This window comes from Xenopus laevis, chromosome 1S (genome assembly GCF_017654675.1).
Source record: "Xenopus laevis strain J_2021 chromosome 1S, Xenopus_laevis_v10.1, whole genome shotgun sequence".
In the NCBI taxonomy this organism is placed as follows: Eukaryota; Metazoa; Chordata; class Amphibia; order Anura; family Pipidae; genus Xenopus; species Xenopus laevis.
The window spans coordinates 72,884,122-72,905,300 of record NC_054372.1 but is presented as its reverse complement, the minus strand read 5'-3'; the positions used below and the strand labels follow the sequence as shown (position 1 = coordinate 72,905,300).

General features: G+C 41.9%; 1 protein-coding gene across 2 annotated transcripts in view; it reads left to right on the top strand.

The window, feature by feature from the left end:
- The first annotated feature begins 4,853 nt into the window (after nt 1-4,853).
- The window catches only part of prag1.S (PEAK1 related, kinase-activating pseudokinase 1 S homeolog), a 34,647-nt gene continuing 18,321 nt past the window's right edge, over nt 4,854-21,179 (top strand). The window contains exons 1-2 of one of the 2 annotated variants that reach the window (XM_041579735.1): nt 4,854-5,052; nt 16,971-17,359. In XM_041579735.1, the coding sequence (XP_041435669.1) occupies nt 17,024-17,359 (336 nt within the window). In that variant the 5' untranslated portion in view covers nt 4,854-5,052; nt 16,971-17,023. Of the gene's footprint in view, nt 5,053-5,083; nt 5,373-16,970; nt 17,360-21,179 lie in introns of those variants that run through there. The other variant, XM_041579736.1, reaches the window with a different exon arrangement.

Below are 21,179 nucleotides of genomic sequence, written 5' to 3'. Positions count from 1 at the left end.
ACTCATCACCTTCTCTTATTCTGACGAGATTGTATGCGCCACGGAGATCCAGTTTAGAAAAGATCTTAGCCTCCGCCAAACGTTGAAAAAGTTCAGGAATAAGAGGAAGTGGATAACGATTCTTAACAGTGATCTTGTTCAGATCCCGGTAATCAATACACGGCCTTAAAGAATGATCTTTTTTTTCAACAAAGAAGATCCAGCTCCTGCTGGAGAAGAAGATTGTCGAATGAAGCCTTTGGCTAGATTCTCATCTAAATAAGAACGAAGTTCCGATAGTTCAGACTCGGACAACGGATAAACTCGTCCAAAAGGAATCTGAGCCCCTGGAAGAAGATTAATAGGGCAATCATAAATACGATGAGGAGGCAACTTGTCTGCCCCTTTCTTATTGAAAACGTCCGTAAATTCCCAGTAAGCTTGAGGAAGAAGATTATGAATTTCGGAAGCAGGAGATAAAGAACAGACTCTATTGAAAGAGAAAATGCATTGAGAGGAACAAAAATCTGAAAGAAAGTTCACTTCACCGGTAGTCCAGTTGATGGACGGGTTGTGTTTCTGCAACCAGGGTAGACCCAGAATGACGGGAAATAGAGGTGAAGAAACCACATCAAAGTTCATGACTTCAGTATGCCCTTTATTTAACACAACAAAAAGTGAGACGGTCTCTTGCACCACAGGGCCCGAGGTAATTAGAGAACCATCTGCCACACGGAGGGCTATGGGGTTCTTTTTGGACTGGAGTGGGATCTGGAACTGTAGCGCCACTTTATTGTCCAGGAAACACCCGCTGGCCCCAGAATCAAGGATTGCTTGAAGCTCTACCCGCTTGTCTCCCCACTGCAAAGATAAAGAGACAGTCAGGAGAGGCACGGGAATATGGCAACTGGAAAAGTCTCTTTCGAAAATCCTCTTACCCGTTGGACGAATCGGACCACCCCGAAGCAAGTGACCTGCCTGTCCACAATAAAGGCAGAGGTTGAGTCTGCGACGTCTGATCCGTTCCTCTGGGGTTAACGCAGATCTAATGGCTCCAATCTGCATTGGCACTGGGGCTGCACTGAAGACGGGTGGTGGAACAGCTGGAGGAAAAGTGGAAGGCATTCGGATAGGAGGTGGAGCGGTTGGTAACATCCAAGACTGAGGTGGAAGACCTGCTCTTTCTGCCTCTTCTTCCTCTCTGCGCTCCCTGAGCCTCCGATCGAGTTGGATGGCCAGACAGATGAGGTCTTCCAGACTGTCGGGAATGCCAGTACGGGCCAATTCATTTTTTAGTTCAGAAGAAAGGCCGAAGCGATACTGGTTCTTAAGCGCAGCCGGATTCCACTCCGTGTCATCTGCCCATTGCCGGAATTCCAGGGTGTAGTCTTCCGCTGGACGGTTACCTTGCTTCAAGGCATGCAGGGCGGCTTCAGCAGTAGTGGCTCTGTGCGGATCGTCAAAAAGAACTGCCATGGCATCAAAGAAGGAGTCAACTGTGGACAATGCAGGACTATGGCGATCCATAAGACGAAAGGCCCACGTCTGTGGTTCTCCCGTCAGAAAGAAGATAATCACCCCGACCCGGGTCTGCTCAGAGGGATAGGTGTGAGGCTTGAGTGTAAACAGTAGCTTACAATTGCTCCTAAAATTCCGGAACAACTTCCGATCACCCGCAAACTTCTCCGGAAAGGCCACCTTAGGTTCCGAAATCTCAGAAGTGATTACCTGGACTTCCGCTGGAACCGGAGGAGTTGCAGCTGCCGTGGACGGAAGAACAACCGGTGGTTGGGTCCTAATGTGCTCCTGTAGCTGAGCATAGCCACTTTGCAGCTCCCGGACTGCTTGCGTAAGAGAAGATAGTTGTTGCGTCAGGACTGCAAACGGGGACGCCCCTTCAGCTGGATCCATCTTTGGCCTGGTTATACTGTCAGGACTTACCAGTATAATCCAGACGTAGAAGAGGCTGGAGCAGAAGTTAATGAACCCACAAGCGCCTCACACAACCGCTACCCACCTGGAGTGGAACAGGGAGCAGGGTTGTGGAGAGTAGCCAGTGAGACGATCAGCGAAGTACAAGGGATGAGGCAAAAGTCGTAGTCAGGAGATCCGAGGTCAAAAAGCAGGCAGAAATATTCGTAGTCGATAAACAGGCAAGAAGGTCGAGACAGGCGGCAGTAATCAAAGTCCGGGTTCAGGCAAGGGTCAATAATCGGGAATTCAAGTTCAGAGTCGCTAGGGTTTCAGTCGAAATAACCTAATAACCAGGCAATGCATGTTAATCTGGTTTGGGTTTAAATGCAGAAGTTTTGGCGCCAAACTGGCGTCATTGCGCTGACGTCGCGGAGCTGACGCCAGCGCGTCCGTCACAGGCGTTTCCGCCTATGTCCTTGCGCCCGCGACCGTCGCCGGCGCCTCCGCGTCCGCGACCGTCGCCAGCGTCCCGCGTCAGACGCCGACGCGCATTAGCGCGTCCGCGCCTGCGCCGGACAGGACGCAAGCATGCGTTCTCACACTTATGTGCATGCGCAGTGATGTTACATGCCTATGCGCATACTCAGTGATGTTACGCGCCTATGCGCATACTCGGTGACGTCAAACGCTTACATGCATGTGCAGCGCTGCTGCCGTTTTAGATCGGCAAGTTGTGTCTGGTGAGCAGGTGAGTCTGGTCTAGGGGTAGGCAGAAGAGGCAGCTGCCCAGCGCCCCCCAATTGTTGCGCCCTAGGCAGCTGCCTCTTCTGCCTACCCCTAGTTCCGGCCCTGGGATCAGCCATCATTTTTACTGGCCAGGTGGCAACCCTACTTGTGGGTCCAGCTGTCCCAGATCCGCACCTTTTTTCACCACAGTGTGCATGCACACATGCGCAGTGGGGTGGGGGCGGCAAAAACACAGTGCGCATGCAAGCCCCCCCAGTCCGACCCTGCAGGTACTGTTAAAGCATTGGGCAAATACTTTTATGGAAAAATTATATATAGCATACAAACAAGATTCCCAGAAAACTGCAGAGTGACCATGGCGTCACATAACAGATCTCAGGAATTGAGAGGAGTACACAGAGGCCCAAACAGCTCTCCACAGCAGGCCCAGACTGGCAATCAGTGGGCTCTGGCAAATGCCAGAGGGGCTGCTATAAGGTGCCATAGAAAGTCAGTATTAAGTGGGCTGATGGGAGCTCTGTGTGGGCTGATTGGGCTTCTATGGATCTGAAATTCCAGGGCCTATTTTAATTCTCAGTCTGGAATCCAGATCTGCCCCACAGGCCCACTAAAGATGAATGTCTATGGCATCTTAAAGCAGCCCCTCTGGAATTTGCCACAATTCACAGATGCCAGCCTGGACCTTGCAGCATAAGACATCTAAATAGGCAAAATTCCCTATAGTTTGGTTTCAATAGCCTCAGGAGCACTTTCAGAGACAAACTTTGAACCTCCCACCGTAGTGATTTGTCAGTAAAGTTAAAGGGGCGGTTCACCTTTAGGGCTCTTACTGACGAGCGGTTGAAGCTGCGATCCCCTGCGTTCCATTTTTTTCTGCGTTTAGCTGCAGGGGAGCGCAGGAATAGACGCATTAAGTTCTTTTCAATTGGGCTGTACTCACACAGGCGCGTGTAGGCGCCGAACGCAGGTTGAGACGAAACATGCTGCATTTCTCCTGCGTTCGGCGCCTACACGCGCCTGTGAGTACAGCCCAATTGAAAAGAACTTAATGCGTATATTCCTGCGCTCCCCTGTGGCTGAACGCAGAAAAATGGAACGCAGCTTCAACCGCTCGTCAGTAAGAGCCCTTAAGGTAACTTTTAGTATGTATAATGAATGGCCAATTCAAAGCAACTTTTAAATTGGTTTTCATTATTTATTTTTTAGTTTTATAATTGTTTGCCTTTTTCTTCTGACTCTTCCATCTTTCACATGGGCGTCGCTGACCCCATTTAAAAAGCAAATGCTCTGTACGACTACAAATGTACTGTTATGGCTAATATCTATTTTATCGTCTTTCTAGAAAGGTCCTCTCCTATTCATAGTCCAGTCTTTTATTTAAATCTATGCATGTTTGCTAGGGCCATTTGGACTCTAGCAACTAGATTGCTTAAATTGAAAACTGGAGAGCTGCTGAATAAAAAGCTAAATTAATTTTAAAAAAACTTAAAATAATAAAAAATGAAAACCAATTGCAAATTGTCTCAGAATCAGGGTTGGACTGGGGGGCCCGGGGGCCCACCGGGACTGCTGGTCCAGGGCCCCCCACCCCCCTACTGCGACGCGCCGAACGCGACTGTGCGTATGCGCCGCTCGAACGCCACCATGCGCATGTGCAAGCGGCACTTCTTGGTGCGCATGCGTGAGCGGCGATGCACATCGCAGAAAACTTTTTTTTCAAAATTTTTATATTGGTAGAGGGGGTCTGGCCCGGCGGGGACCCACGAGGGTCGGGCCCACCGGGTTTTTTCCCGGTGTCCCGCCGGGCCAGTCCGACACTGCTCAGAATATCCCTCTCTACATCATACTAAAAGTTATCTCAAAGGTGAACAACCCCTTTAATATCCAAACATTTCCAGCAAGCGTCCTCTATGTTTATATCTATATAGCTCATAGTATACCTAGCCAGCTTGATAAAAATAGGACTAATGAGCAACTTGCTGACGGCACCAAAAGTATTTATCAGTATTTTTTGGTGATGGAGTCGAGGGGGGGTAACAGTACAGGAACAGAAAGAGTTAACTCTATCGGGGATGCCGTTGTAATTTTCTTTATGCAGTGACTAATTGTGCAGTACGTGCCATGGGCGGGAATACAAGCCAGCGCGCTCTTATCTATTTGGACAGAGGAAGGGCTCAGCAACGCCCCCCACAGTTTGACCTAGGCTCCGCCCACCCTCGAGCCCCACCTCGGCCCCCGGCTACTCTCTCCTCTGTCAGAGCTTATTCTCTCCACTCCAGTTGCTTCTCTTGCACTGAGCTGAGAGTTGATGTTCTGGGGAGTGTGTGTTGCACTGGCTGCTTGATTTCCGATTTAGCGCGGTCTTACAACAAGTTGAGTAAAGGCAGTGCGAGACCGACTAAAGAGCTTCAGGTAACGTGACTTTCTTTACTGTGTAGCCTGTGCCATGTGTACATGCCTTGGACTTTTGTCTTCGATCTTGGGTTTTCCCTGCACTAACCCGATTTCTATAAGAACTTGTCCAGGCAAAATATTTTTGTATTGACTTTTTCCTAACGTTTGGCAACTAGTTTACCTGTCCTGTTGGGAAAAGTAATGTTCCCGTGTTGGTTTCAGCGGCACATGCCTGAGGCAGAAGTTGCTTGTTACATTTCACACCAATCTGGGTGTCACATTTTATTTTTTCAGCGAAATATTGGGTTTATTGCTGAGGCTCATTTGAGGTTTGCACAGTAGGTTCCTTTATTTATGTGTTTTCATTGTCAAAAATGTATTGGGGGTATGGAAATTGTTACAATCTGAACTGTCATTCTCTATTGAAATTATTTTAATTTGTGACCCATGTGGATTTGCTGTGCTTTGCAGTAGGACCTATATTTGCATTTTTCTGTGTGGGTCTTGTCTGGACTATAATTCTTTGTGGGATCCCTAAACTCTCTCTTCAGGGATTTTACTGTTTTGGACTTGCTTGGGCTCTGATAGTGTAAGATCCCTAAACTCTCCCATCAGGGATGTCATTATGTGGGATTTGCCTGGGCTTTGATAGTGTATTGGATCCCTAAACTCTCCCATCAGGGATCTTATTGTGTGGGACGTACGTGCCTGGGCTTTGCTAGTCTATTGGTTCCCTAAACTCTTCCATCAGGGATGTTACTGTTTTGGACTTGCTTGGGCCCTGATAGTGTAGGATCCCTAAACTCTCCCATTAGGGATGTCACTATGTGGGATTTGCCTGGGCTTTGGTAGTGTATTGGATCCCTAAACTCTCCCATCAGGGATCTTATTGTGTGGGACTTGCCTGGACTTTGATAGTGTATTGGATCCCTAAACTCTCCCATCAGGGATGTTACTGCGTTGTACTTTCCTGGGCTTTGATAGTGTATTGGATCCCTAAACTCTCCCATCAGGGATGTTACTTCTTGAGAATTTCCTGGGCTTTGGTAGTGTATTGGATCCCTAAACTCTCCCATCAGGGATGGTACTGTGTGGGACTTGCTTGGGCATTGATGCTGTGTGGGATCCCTAAACTCTCATAAACTCTCATGTTTCTTTGTAAAAGTGACCATACATGTTACCGTTATGACCATTAGTTCAGGAAAAGATTGTTTGTTTTCTCTATAATCTTTAAGAGCTGATTTGTCAGATATGCAGGTAGAAACAAGAGAATTTTGCCTCTATCTGACAATTCAACATTACGTTTTGACAATGTTTGAGCACCTTCAAAGGCACCCAATAAAAATGTTCCTTCCTGACCCATCGATGAGATGACTGATATTCAAATCTTTTGCCAATATCGGTTGTATAATTTCCCACCAACATTGTTTCTTTAATGTCAGTGTGTGTGTGTGGCCACTTCTAGAGACTTGCCTTGACTATGATGCTGTATGGAATCTTTGAACTGCACTTAAGGGATTTGTTTGTGTAAGAGACCTGCCTGGATGTTGATACTGTATGGCAAGGGTGCCCAAAAGGTAGATCGGAATCTACCAGAAGACCTTTAGCTGGCGATCAGTAGATCTCAAGATAGTGTCAACAAACAGCTTGTCTATATCATCTTAATATTTCATGCTTTTTATTCAGATATGTATTATTAAAATTACATAAGAAATGGCTGATTGTTAAATATAGCAATATACATTTTATCATAAATCAATATAATATTATATATACAATATAAGTAATATTTTCCATGGAACAGAATGCATATAATGCCTTTATGGATGTAGACCTTAATGGGACAACATCAATATAAGTAGACCTCGCATTAGTAAAGTATGGGCACTCCTGCTGTATGGTATCCCTAAATGTTCCTTTTTGGGATGCTTCTTCAATGAACTAGCTTGGATGTCAATACTGTATGGAATCCCTAAACCTTCCCTTCAGTGAATGTCATTTTTATAATAAATGTGTATTTATCAATTGCTTGTGATTCCTGCAACACTGTCTCTGCAAGTGTTTAGAGAAATTGGCCCTTGGGGAGATGTAGAAAAAAAATAAGGTGTTCATGAAGTAGGGAAACAGGTTCTGCCCTGGAATCGAACAGTAGTGTTGTAATGTAACAAAAGCTGGTAGAGCTTTCATTTGGTTATCTTTGATTTACAACTGCGGATTTGGTTCCGTGTACGGTATATGTAATCCTGGTGTCTTGGGTGAAAAGTTTTATGAACAGTTTCACAGAATGGTTAAACTGACTTATCAGTTGTGCTGTGTAAATACAAAGCATTAGAACACCCGTCAGTGAGATAAGGAATGCACTGGCCAGACAGCCTGAGATTAAGGTTGAAAAAATGATAACTGTGCAGTACTTTGTCCCTTCCAATTACACTGCAAAATGACACATTACTGGATCATACCTTATTTATCCTGTTGGGAAATATCACATATCCTGTCATTTTTAAGATACAAACAACATGTGAAACTACTGTTAAATGGATCAGAATAAGTCTCTAATAATAGATACAAGGGTCAAAATGATGGTATAACCTTCTTTTTAATTAAATCGTTTTATTAACCACAACTACATTTTGCTAAAAGGTTTAATAATTAACTGTAAATTCTTGAAAATTCCTATTTAACATTCTTTAATAGAATGTTTGGTTTTTGCAGTTGGGAAACTTCCAAAGTAACTGTTTTGGATCAGATGCTGATAAGGCATTCCAGTGGCAATTGCATTGGTAACCCCCCCCCCCATTTAAAAAACAAACACAGGAGTTGAGTAATGAAAGGAATGTGAACAGCATAGACTGGAGACAGAACCACAGGAATGTTGAATGTTGTCAGTATCAGAAGCTTCAATTTAAAAAATTTTTTATATTGGTAGTATTGTTCATATTTGCCTTGAGTACAGATCTACTCATCCATCAAAATCTAATTTTTTCATTTGTTAAAAATGTTTTAACTAACATGACAAACTGACACTACGTCATGTAGAGAAAGAACAATTTAAAATTATGGATGTATCATGTATTGGAAAATATTTCTTATATATCAAGTGTTATTGCTTCAAAATACACACAGTACTGTAACAACCTGTTAAAGGGGACCCGTCACCCAAAATAAATATTCAAAATCCTATTTTCTCACATTAGTCAAGCAAAATAAAATTTACTTACACTATATAAATTATTTGAATCTTGTTTGCTTCAGTCTGGGAATTCATAATTATAACAAGCAGGCAGGAGCCATTTTGTGGACACTGTTATTAAGACAAGCCTTGTATCATCTCAGAATCTTGTTTGTGCACCAGAATGGGGGACCTGATGTCCATCCCCATGCCCTGGTTACACAATTAAATGGTTAAGAGAACTGTGGGAATGTGGGGAGAGCAGTGACATATAGGAAGTGCTGAATGGAAAGTGAAAGTAATTGTCTGCCCCACCTCTATGCCTAGGCATAGAGGAGGGGCAGGCAATATTTGATTGACAGCTGAGAGGTTTAAATGAGTTTATAACAGCTATGAATGCTTTAATGAAAAAATAGAAATTGTATTTCATGTTTAATTTGAAAAGGACTTTTATTATACAGATTTTTGTGTCTGGGTGACAGGTCCATGACAGGTCCACTTTAAACGACAGTTGGTTTTTTTGTTGTATGACTTTGAAACTTGTGTATTTTAAGAAATAACAACCCTCCTGCTTTAAAATATAAAGCACTTGGTCAGTGGTCTCAATTCATTATACAGTCTTTGGAATTCTTTGGTGCCTTTAAATATCCTTCTATATTACAGTGGGTGGTGCATATAAATAGAAAGCAAGCCAGTTTGCCCCTGTTTTGTCCCACTTTGTTCTGTTAAATTAGCCAAAATACCATTCTGTAGATTCATGGTGCTGGTAGATAAAGTGTGTTCTTGGTTTGCTGAGATTTTAGAGGCAGATGATAAAAGGAAATTCAGTTGCAAGTTCTAAATATTTAAAAAGTAAATAGATAAATAAATGTTAATAATAATAACAGCTAGACTGGACAGGAAATGCGTAAAGTTAATTTACTAGCTCTGGCTGAACCCTTATTTAGTAGTTCTTTCCTCTTGTCTTGCTAGAGATTCGGCAAACTGAATCACTGTGCTTAATAGGCAGTGTTAAAAGTCAGAAAGGGACTAAGGGCAGGGCCAGACGTGGTGTTTTTGTGGCGTTTTTTACGTTGCCTTTTTAAAAAAGAACAGCCAGGCGTAAATATGCCACTGAAACCACATGTGACCATCAACATGCGTTTTTCATGTGTTTTTCAGCACGTAGGATTGAAAACATGCACAACATTGAGAATTTGGACGCCATATTTAAAAAAACGCTGCGTATTTACGCAAAGTGTGGTTTCAAGTGTGCAGAGTCAATTGATTTGGTAGTTTCTTGACGTATTGGGGTTTCTGCTAAAAAACGCCTATACTGGTGTCCTGTGGTGGATTTCATCTTGCAAGTGCCCTGCGTGAATTGCCATAGTTCGTTTTCCATTAGTTTCAGTGGTAGTGCAGTTTATGCAGGGGCGTAACTACCGGGAGAGCAGGGGGTGCAAATGGGCCAGGCCCCCCCCCCCCGGAAGATCCTGTGCGCTGGAGGCCGGCTAGAGTCAGCTGCAGCGGCACAGAAAAATAGTGCACACGAGGGTGGGGGCGGGCCCGTCTGCACGGCTCGCACCAGGGTCCGCCCCCACCAAGTTACGTTACTGAGTTTATGCGTATTTACGCCTGGCTTTTTTAAAAAAGCAACGTAAAAACGCTGCAAAAAAGCCACGTCTGGCCTTGCCCTAAGCAGACGAGTTCTGTTCATTCTCAATTTCTAATCATCCCAGCAAAGCACAGTATAAACCTGGGAGAACCCAGTGGTTATAAAATAGTCCTGGAGGGGGGGGGGGTTGCAGTTGTACAATAGCTGGAATGTTCAACTGTGTCCTTTCCTTCTTGAATTATGTGAATAGTACATCTTATGGCATTTGTAGGATCAGCCCTGTCAGAATGCCACTGAGAAGGTACCGGCTATGAATGCCCCTTAATCACTTTTAAAACAAACACCCATAAAGTGCACATGCTGCATTGCAGAAGAGCAGTCGCTTTAGACACATGACTGTTTAGAAAAAGCTTACGTCTGAGATACAAGTATTTTAAAGGTGTTTGCTTTAAGGGATTAGGTGGCAACTCTCAGTATGGCACACACTCCACAAATAAACTTTGTAGACAGATATTCTAGGCTTTGCAGTGAGGTACTGGATTTCATATTATACCAGCTGTCTTTAGGCAAATGCTTTGCTTGAAGCAGGTAGTTTCTGTCTGATATATGTAATTGCTCTGCAGACAGCGGGAGCCCAGTGGTCTAGCAACAGCTATTAAAGGCAGTCGGCTCTCGGCAATACCTTTTACAACAAGCTATTCAGAGAAACAATAAGTATATTGCTTGACAGCACATTTGTGGTGAAATGGGATAGTACAGACCCACTGAATTGTGTTGTGGGAAAGTTTCAGGGTGTGAAGCTGCATTCCTGTGCTGCTGATAAGATAAGCTTTTGCCTCATATTTGGCACTGAACAGAAGGCTATTCATTTTACCTGTTTTAACCTGTAAAGTGCCAGAGGGACACAACTTAAAGTTGCATTTTTCTTTCTAGTCTGACACCAATGCCATTTTGGAGCCCATTTATGTGTGGTAGGACAGCCCAGTCATTAGGTGTTGATCATTACGAATGTATGTATGTATATTTTTATTTGTATAGCACTCAAAGTAGAAGAAACAGGGGTTCATTGCAATAATAAGTACAAAATACAATACACATAAATATAAAGTACAGTTACAATACATATTAAGTGCTTATTGTCAAGGAGACAAAAGGATGAAGGTCCCTGTTCTGTAGAGCTTACAGTCTAAATAAGAGTGTAACATATAGAGGGAGGGATTTTAAGTGATGTAGGTTACAGTGGGTGACACTGCCATATAAGTTCTGAGGACACTGAGGGAGGATTCTCTCTGGAGAATTTCAGGAATGTTATTCCAAATATAAGGAGCAGCAAAACAGAAGCATTTGATGCAGAAAACAGCAGTAGTAGTGGGGGTGCAACCAAGAGGTTGCTCTGAGAGGAGCAGAGGATTCGGCTAGGAGCATATAGAGAGACAAGAAATTAGATGTAGTTAGGTGCAGAGGAGTGAAGGGCTTTGAAGGTTATGAGGAGGAGTTTGTAACCTTTTCTTTGTTTTATGGGAAGCGATGATAAGGGGCCTGTACCCTTTTGGATGAGAGGAGGAGAATTCTGGCAGCAGTATTTAATACATATTGTAGAGGGGAGAGATGGGAGTTAGGGAGGACAGTTAGTAGAAGGTTACAGTAGTCTAGTCGGGATAGGATGAGAGCACGCATGAGCATCTTGGCTGGATTTTGGCAATCTTGCGTAAGTAAAAGTGACAAGTTTTGACAGTGGTGTTAATATGATCAGAGAAAGCAAGGAGTCAAAGATTATCCCCAGACAGCGTACTGAATTGACAGGGTTAATGGGCACACCATCAATAGAGATAGTAAATGGGGGAGTAGGATCAGTTTTTTTTTTTGAGTTTGAGGTAGTGTTGGTTCATCCGGTTGGAGATTGCTAAAAGGCAGTTAAATATTTGAGTCTCTGTTTCAGCTGTTAATGAAGGGATGAATAAATATATTTGGGTATCATCAGCATACAGATGATAGTTAAAGCAGATGAGATCTCCTAAAGATAGAGTGTACAGGGAAAACAACAGCGGGCCAAGCACAGAGCCTTGCAGCACCCCTAATTAAGTGGAATTAGAGATGATGTTTTATTAGCATAAAGGCCCCCATAAACGGGCCGGTTAAAGCTACTGAGTCGGCAGCTTATTGGCCCATGTGTGGGGCCATCCGATGGGCTTCCCCGATAGATATCTGGCAGAAACCAAACGAGCGTATGCGTCTATGGCCACCTTAAGAAACAGTGAATGAAAGGTTAGAGAAGAGAGCCAAGATGCAGCCTGGTTACTGATAAGAACCAAGAGAGCAAGTTGTGAGTGGGAAGGACAAGGGAAAATTGGAGACTTGTTACTGGAGGGAAGGAATTAAGACATGTAGAAGGGGGCTTAGGAAGGTGGAGCTGGTTTGCATCAGTAGATGTAGGAATCGGACAACGTAGCTTGGTTAGGGTGATTTGAGCTAAAATAAGCAAAAAAGCCCTTCATGTGCAAGACATGCAACATAAAGCTGATGGTCTCTACTTTGTCTTTAAAGGACCAGTAACATCAAAACATTTAAAAAAAAAATTTGTTAGTATACATCAAAAAAAAAACACCAAGGCAAATAAAACTTTAAAATTGCAAAGATTTTATTAAGAAATAACTTACCAAAACTCCACTTCCGCTCCTCTTCAGAAAAGGCAACAGAGCGACCATCCATCTTGCGGCATTTCTCCTCCCTGGCATGGACAGCTTGTGAAGCAAGTGACAGAATGGCATTGAGAAGAGGCGAGTGACGGCGGATCGGGCATTTGGTGTTCCTTGTGCACCGCAGCAGCAGCTTCTACTCACTCCGGGGTGCCATCACATCAGCTGCCTGATGGGGGGCACTTGTATGCCTTCCTGCCCTGTTGATAATACCCCATTCATTGTAAATCCCCCTCCCTCTCTTTTCCTTGCCGCCGCAGAGTCGCTGGTAGGAAGGCGCAGCCGGCGCTGTTAGATTTGTACTGCCGGTTCCCATTTTTCTGCAAACAGCAAAGTCAAGTAGAAATCAGCCAGCACCAGATATCACCATTATTCTAAACCTGCACCAAAACACGAGCCAGCTGCAGAAATAAGCGGTAGTTGTTGACATCGCTGTTCAATAGTGATGGGCGAATTTATTCGCCAGGCGCGAATTCGCGGCGAATTTGCGCGTTTCGCGCCAGCGAATAAATTCGCGAAACGCCCGCAAAAATTCGCCGGCGTCAAAAAAAATTTTTCCGAAAAAACGGACGCCAGCTTCAAAAACGGGCGCCGGCGTCAAAAACGGGCGAATTCGCCCATCACTACTGTTCAATTCAATTACTTTTTTTGTTGGCGCACGTGTGTATTTGCCCCCCTTCCACTAATTCCTTAAAACTGTTTGTAGTTTCTCTGTTTTTGAAGCTGCACTGGTGCGAACTGATCCGGGCAGCACAAACCTAACAGTGCTGGCTGATTTCTACTTGACTTTGTTGTTTGCAGAAGAATGGGATGCGGCAGTAAAAATCTAACAGCGCCGGCTGCACCTTCCTACCAGCGACTCTGCGGCTGCAAGGAAAGGAGAGGGAGGGGGATTTACTAGGAATGGGGTATTATCCACTGGGTAGGAAGACACGCAAGTGCCCCCAGACAGGCAGCTGATGTGATGGCACCCCGGAGTGAGGGGAAGCTGCTGCTGCGGTGCACAAGGAACACCAAACGCCTGATCCACCGTCACTCGCCTCCTCTCAATGCCATTCTGTCACTTGCTTCACAAGCTGTCCATAGCCAGGGAGGAGCAATCCAGCACCGCAAGATGGATGGTCGCCCTGTCGCCTTTTCTCTAGAGGAGCGGAAGTGGAGTTTTTGTAAGTTATTTCTTAATAATAACTTTGCAATTTTAAAGTTTTATTTGCCTCTGTGTTTTTTTTAATGTATACTAACAAATTTTTTTAAAACCTTTTTTGATGTTACTGGTCCTTTAAACAAATCAAGTCCTGAAGAGCGTGTGTCAGGTTGACCAATACTGTTGATGAGGGATGGAGAAGAGTATAGGAATGAGGGGTATTACTGTTAACAACTTATTCAAGTTGTTTACTTTTGTTATTACCCAAAATGTGCTGAAAAACTCGACCTCGGCTTATACGCGGGTCATACGCCAATCCCTCACCGGATCCCTCACCTCCCTCTCCCATAGCGCATCAGGACTCTGTGACTGACGATCGCCGCCCGGAGCAGGTCCAGGAGCTCCGGGCGGCGCGTCCTTCCCTGCCGGCGTCCTTCCAAAATGGCGGCGCCCATGGCCGCCACGTGGGTAGAGGCGCCGGCGTGTCCCAAAATCAAGACTTAAGCAACAGAGTAGAAAATATGCATTTCACATTGTAATATTCTTCCTTAAGCTGTTATTGCATTACAAATTGTGCTCTTTTAAGAAGTGCTTGAAGGTGTTGTAATCTTTTGGAGCAAACCTAACAACTTTTCCAGTAAGAATTTTTATTACATTTCCTTGCACACTGGCCCAAAAAATAAAATTCGCTAAACAGTTTCCGGTTCGCAAAAGCTATGTTAAAGGAACAGTAACGTCAAAAAATAAAAGTGTTTTAAAGTAATGAAAATATCATGTAGTGTTGCCATGCACTGGTAAAACTTATCTGTTTGCTTCAGAAACACTACTATAGTTCATATAAACAAGCTGCTGTGGAGCAATGGCGGAAATTGAAAAATGGCTATATGGCACAGGTTAACTAATGGATAACAGATAACACCATAAGACAGACAGAGCTTATTTGCTATATGCTGTGTAACCTGAGCCTTTTCTCCTTTGAATGGCTGCCCCCATTGCTACACAGCAGCTTATTTATATAAACAATAGTAGTGTTTCTTAAGCAAACACAGCAATTTTACCAGTGCAGGGCAATACTGCATTATATTTTCATTACTTTAAAACACTTTTATTTTTTGAAGTTACTGTTCCTGTAAAGTAGCGCAAAGGCATAACTTTTCACATTACGAATATTTTTTCCATTAATTACTTTTATTACATTCCCTCAAATGTGGCATATTAAAGAATCTTACCAAAGTGAGCTTCCAAAATCACCTGACCAGAAATTATGCAGCTCTAACCGTAAAAGGAAGAAGGGTGGAAGCAAAAGACAGAACTTTGTCCGTTAATTGGCTCCTGTGACCTAAAATGTATGGCTTGTTTTGGTTGGCAATTTTTTAGAATTATCCAATGGCACATTCTACTAAAAAAAGTTTATTATTTATTTAATTGTTTATTTACATAAAGCTGGATTTTACATATGAGCTGTTTTATGATATATTGTTCAGGGTTATAGTTTTCCTTTAAATAGCCAGCTTTCGAGTAAGGCTGGTTGTGAAGCTAGTTTTAGCAAGTAGTGAGTAAACAAATGAGATGGATTGTTAATTAAAGGTTTTAGGGGCACACAGCAGTTAAGGCCTGCATTAAACAATATAGTATACATTTAAATTATATATCAAAAATGGCCTACAAGTCACATAAATAAGAGAAGTGTATTTTTGTCAACATTTATTGAGTAAAGAGCATGGCAGTGTGTGTATGTATATGTTGATAGGTAGTAATTTTCCATTGTGTTTAACTTTGACTAGCAATTGTTTTAAATCAGGAGTGCAAGGTCTACTTGTTGCCCCATTACGGTCTACATCCATAATAGCTTTGTTCGCATTCTGTTCCATGGAAAATACATTATTACTTAAAAATTATATTGATTTATGAGAGAACGTATATTGCTATATTTAAGAAACAACTATTTCTTATGTATCCTTAACAGAATAAATATGTGAATGAAAAGAATAAAACAGTAGGGTGATTTAGTCAAGCTGTTAACAGTGTCTTGAGATCTACTGATCACCAGCTAAAGGTTGTAGATACCGATCTACCTTTTGGACACCCCTGATTTAAGATGTTCTACCTTTAACAAAAATAGCAAAGGCACTAAGGATGTTGCAGCTCTGGAAATAAAAAATAACACACTTTTGATATGGTAAATGTTCAAGGTGTCAGTTCTAACCCATGTCCCACATTCAGTTACATTGAGAAGGAAAAACAGCAGCCTGCCAGAAAGCATTTCTCTCCTAAAGTGCAGGCACAAGTCACATGACCAGGGGCAGCTGGGAAATTGACAAAATGTCTAGCCCCATGTCAGATTTCAAAATTGAATATAAAAAAATCTGTTTGCTCTTTTGAGAAATGGATTTCAGTGCAGAAGTCTGCTGGAGTAGCACTATTAACTAGTGCGTTTTGAAAAAAACATGTTTTCTGATGACAGGATCCCTTTAAGGTTACATAACAAATAGATGTTTGAATAAAACAAAAAACATTTTCTCATAAATCAATATTTAAGTAATATTTTCCATGAATATTTTTTCCACAGCTAACAATGATTTTATGGATGTAGATCATAATGGGACAACATCTCCAAAAGTAGACCTTGCATTGATAAAGTATGGGCACTCCTGTTCTAGATTGATTAGTAAATATGTTTGTACCCTACAATATTGGCCACAGAATTGTCATATCCAAATTCGGAAAAGGTCTGCAAATGATAGCTTCCATCTTCCTTACAATGTCTAATTCTATTATTAGAAATTGAACCTGAATGATTCATACAATTACATTATGTAACTAACATTACAGTAAATGAATAAACTATTAAGATTATAGCACAGTTAAAAAAAATATCTACAATTCATAGCAAAGATGGGTAATATAACTTACTAAAACTAGCCATACAATCAGATTTGGTCCCAATTTGGCTACCAACTTGCTGGGTAAAATCAGGTTGCTGTTATCGTTGGCCATAGGACAAATAAATATATTATATAATGGTGCCTATGTACTCCTCTTAGGAAAGGGACACATCAGTGTACTAATTCAGTCCTTATCTGAGGTGTATACCTTAAACCTAGCTATTCTTGTTTAATTCTAGGAAGAGACCATTGTTTATTTCAGAGATTTTTAAAATACTTGCATTATGGGGAATTTCAACTGAAACTCATAGAAGGTTCAGCAGTTTTACCGCACACACACCTGTTTTGAATCTGAATCTAAAAATAGGCATCCTTCCTTAAGGAATACACAAATGTCTTTGTGTATTGGCATGTTAGTAACTGGATTCTCCTTTTCTTTTTTTCCCAGAGCCATTCTGCACATAGAGTGCAGAAAATGAGAGAGCATTCTCTGGGCCTAGGATGCACACAGCCATCACATTGAACAGACACGGAAAGAAAATGTCTGTGTGCAGTGAATTTGTGGAACACATTTGGAAGCCTGGATCCTGCAAAAACTGCTTTCACCCACGAAGTGACCACAGACAGCCACAATCACTCTCTGATGGGAAAAACGGAAACCTACCAGCATTGCATAGTCTTAATGGGATTAAACTCAAATCTGGCAATGCCAGTCAGGATGACGATACTGTCATAGCTGCTTTGTATACAAAACCCACAATTGCTGTGAAACCAACCATGCTTACCTCAGATAATGAGATGTGGACAGAGCTTAACAGCACAGAGACCCTAACTCAGGTATAGTTTATTGATTAGCACGGTTTGTTGTAGAACAACTTCCAGTAGAAATTCCTTAAGTGACCGTACCTCATCTTAAACATAAATAAATAATGAAAACCTAAGTAACTAGAAGTACCACACATGGTGTTTTGACTAGCATTTCTTTTTTCTCTTTCATAATGATCCATTAAAGTTACCCTTAAAGGACCAGAAACACTAATTTTGCTCTAGCTCTATGATTAATGCTTAATAAAAAAAATACTATTATAAAACACAGCTTCCATATGTACTCTTTCCGAAAAGGCGATTGCAAGATCCGATGTGCGTTTCTTAACATTTCCTCCTTGCCAGCCTTCTAAGCCAGAAGTTTGTTTTGGCGGCGGGCAGTGTAACTTCTTCGGCATAATTTATTTCTGTAAGAGCAGGGGAGAGGTGAAGGAATGCACACAGAGATTTAGGAGGGGTCTTCGTTAGTTTTTAGATTTATTGCTGACCAGTATGCTGCTGCAGTCCGTCACTCGCCTGCTCCTACAGAAATAAATTATGCAGAAGAAGTTACACTGCCCACAGCCAAAACTAACTTCAGGTTTAGAAGGCTGGCAAGGAGGAGATGTCGAGCAACGCACATAGGATCTTGCAGTCGCCTTTTCGCCTTATGGGAAAGACAGAGTACATCCGGAAGCTGTGTTTTATAATGGTATTTTTGTATTAAGCATTAATCATAGTACCATTTCTGAGAGATGGATCTGCAGGTGGAAAAGGGTAGAGTGGATTTTGAACTTGAAAAAAATTAGTGTTACTGGTCCTTTAATTAATGTAATGTGAATCTTGTGAAAACACAGACAAACACAATTTCTTTCTTGAATACAAAATGTTATGGTTACGGTAGGCCCTCTGATACAACATCAGTCACATTTACATCATTACATGCAAATCACACACGTGCGCTATAAAGTTTATGCAGTCAAGAATGCAGATTTGCACAGACAGAACTTGCTTTGATTATATGTACTGCTAAGATTGTAAAGGTTAAGCTGAGATCAGGAGAGGAGATTAGGAGAAAAAAGTATGAGCAGATAGCTAGAGTAGAGTTTCTATGTAAACCAGGAATTCCATCTTTTTATTGGCTGCTAACCTGAAGGGCGTTTAGTAATTTGTGTTGAAAAGAACTTGTGCATGTACAATAGCCAGCAGTCTGGGCAAATTCCTGAGTGGATGCTGCAGCCTTCTATTAATATTTTAATAATTGGATTGGCAGTTATTTAAAGATCTCAAAGAGGCTGTTCGCTGATTACATTTTGGTATCAGTACTGTTTCAGAAATGGTAGCCTCTTTATTTTACCAGATGGAAGGATGTTAGAATTTAGTTGCTTTATGCAATAATGTCTTTAAAGGGATCCTGTCATCGGAAAACATGTTTTTTTTCAAAACGCATCAGTTAATAGTGCTACTCCAGTAGAATTCTGCACAGAAACCCATTTCTCAAAAGAGCAAACAGATTTTTTTATATTCAATTTTGAAATCTGACATGGGGCTAGATATTTTGTCAATTTCCCATCTGCCCCTGGTCATGTGACTTGTGCCTGCACTTTAGGAGAGAAATGCTTTCTGGCAGGCTGCTTTTTTTCCTTCTCAATGTAACTGAATGGGTTTTTACTATTGAGTGCTGTTCTTAGATCTACCAGGCAGCTGTTATCTTGTGTTAGGGAGCTGCTATCTGGTTACCTTCCCATTGTTCTTTTGTTTGGCTGCTGGGGGGGGAGGGGGTGATATCAGTCCAACTTGCAGTACAGCAGTAAAGAGTGATTGAAGTTTAGCAGAGCACAAGTCACATGACTTGGGGCAGCTGGGAAATTGACAATATTTCTAGCCCATGTCAGCTTTCAAAATTGAATATAAAAAAATCTGTTTGCTCTTTTGAGAAATGGATTTCAGTGCAGAATTCTGCTGGAGCAGCACTATTAACTGATTCATTTTGAAAAAATTTTTTCCCATGACAGTATCCCTTTAAAGCAATACTATCCCCCATTTTAACAATTTGGGCTGCAGACATTTGCCATTACATGCCAAAATAGAAGTTGTCTTTTTCCTTTATACTCTAAAAGGGATGTTGAGTAAAGGTCAGATGTGGAACAAAATCCTGTTTGCCATAATCATTTGTTGAAAGGCAAGCTGAAATGGAAAAGTAAACTGAGACAACTATTAAAATTTCCTCTTCTTACAGCTCTAAGTAGCTTCTTAAAAAAAAGTAAGACACAGTTAAAACCCAAATGGATTTTTTACCTAATAGCAGCGATTAACCTCAGTACTGACTTGAAGCCTGATGACTCAACTCACCTTCGTATATTGCTCTTTTTGTGGTTATGCAGGAGGGAAAATGACCGGGAATGTTCCCTTTTCTGCATATTCACTGAGCGAATTAAGTATGGCCAAGAGGGCACTTGGAAAGGAAGGAATATGTTTTCTGTTGCCTGCAGTTTAAGGCTTATGGCACATAAACCATCTTGACCAACGCTATACATAGACCGAATATGGTGATAATAAAAACACCCTATCTGTCTGCAGTCACACGTGGACTGTAGTCTAGGAACACTGAAAACACAAATCTGCTTTTGGACAAAACACCCAGTCTGAACTATTTGGCTGTATATTTCTTGAATGGTACCTGAACTCTGTTACAGATTCTAATTGTTGGCATTTAAACTGAATAAGTAAAATCAGTCTTGCACAATCTCTTTCCTTTTGTTCAGGCTGCTATGTCTAGGAGGCTTTGCCCTGTGCAGATACTGTATACATACCTCCCAACTGTCCCATTTGTCATGATTGTTACTGAAATGTCCAAACATTCTCCTTGATATCCTGCACTGAACAGCAAGGAAAAGATACAACGTTTTTAAAACTTAATTGGCTTTTGGCAGAGAGCCCAGAATATGTGGCTCTTAAAGGGTTGTTTACCTTCCAAACACTTTTTTTCAGTTTAGTTGTTTTCAGATTGTTCCCCTGAAATAAATACTTTTTTCAATTACTTTCCATTATTTATGTTTTACTGCTTTTCCAAAATCTAAGTTTAAAGGGATCCTGTCATCGGAAAACATGTTTTTTTTTTTCAAAAGGCATCAGTTAATAGTGCTACTCCAGCAGAATTCTGCACTGAAATCCATTTCTCAAAAGAGTAAACAGTTTTTTATATATTCAATTTTGAAATCTGACATGGGGCTAGACATATTGTCAGTTTCCCAGCTGCCCCCAGTCATGTGACTTGTGCCTGCACTTTAGGATGGAACTACTTTCTGGCTGGCTGTTATTTCTTCTACTTAATGTAACTGAACCAGTCTCAGTGGGACTTGGCTTTTACTCTTGAGTGTTGATCTCGCAGGGAGCTGTTATTTTGTGTTAGGAAGCTGTTTGTTCTGTTGTTAGGCTGCTGGGGGGGAGGGAGGGGGTGATATCACTCCAAATTGCAGTACAGCAGTAAAGAATGACTGAACTTTAGCAGAGCACAAGTCACATGACTGGGGACAGCTTTGAAATGACAATATATCTAGCCACATGTTAGATTTCAAAATGAAATATAAAAAAAACTGTTTGCTCTTTTGAAAAATGGATTTCAGTGCAGAATTTTGCTGAAGCAGCACTATTAACTGATGCATTTTTTGAAAAAAAAACATGTTTTCCCATGACAGTATCCCTTTTAACAAAGGAATTTGTTAAAAGGTTTTTTTTGGGGTTTTTTTATACACAAAAGCACATCGCGGGGGGGGGGCTTGCCTGCAAGTTTAGGAGAGGGCTTTTGGTGGGGGGGGGGTAGTAGTTCTAATCTAATCTACCCCACGTATGG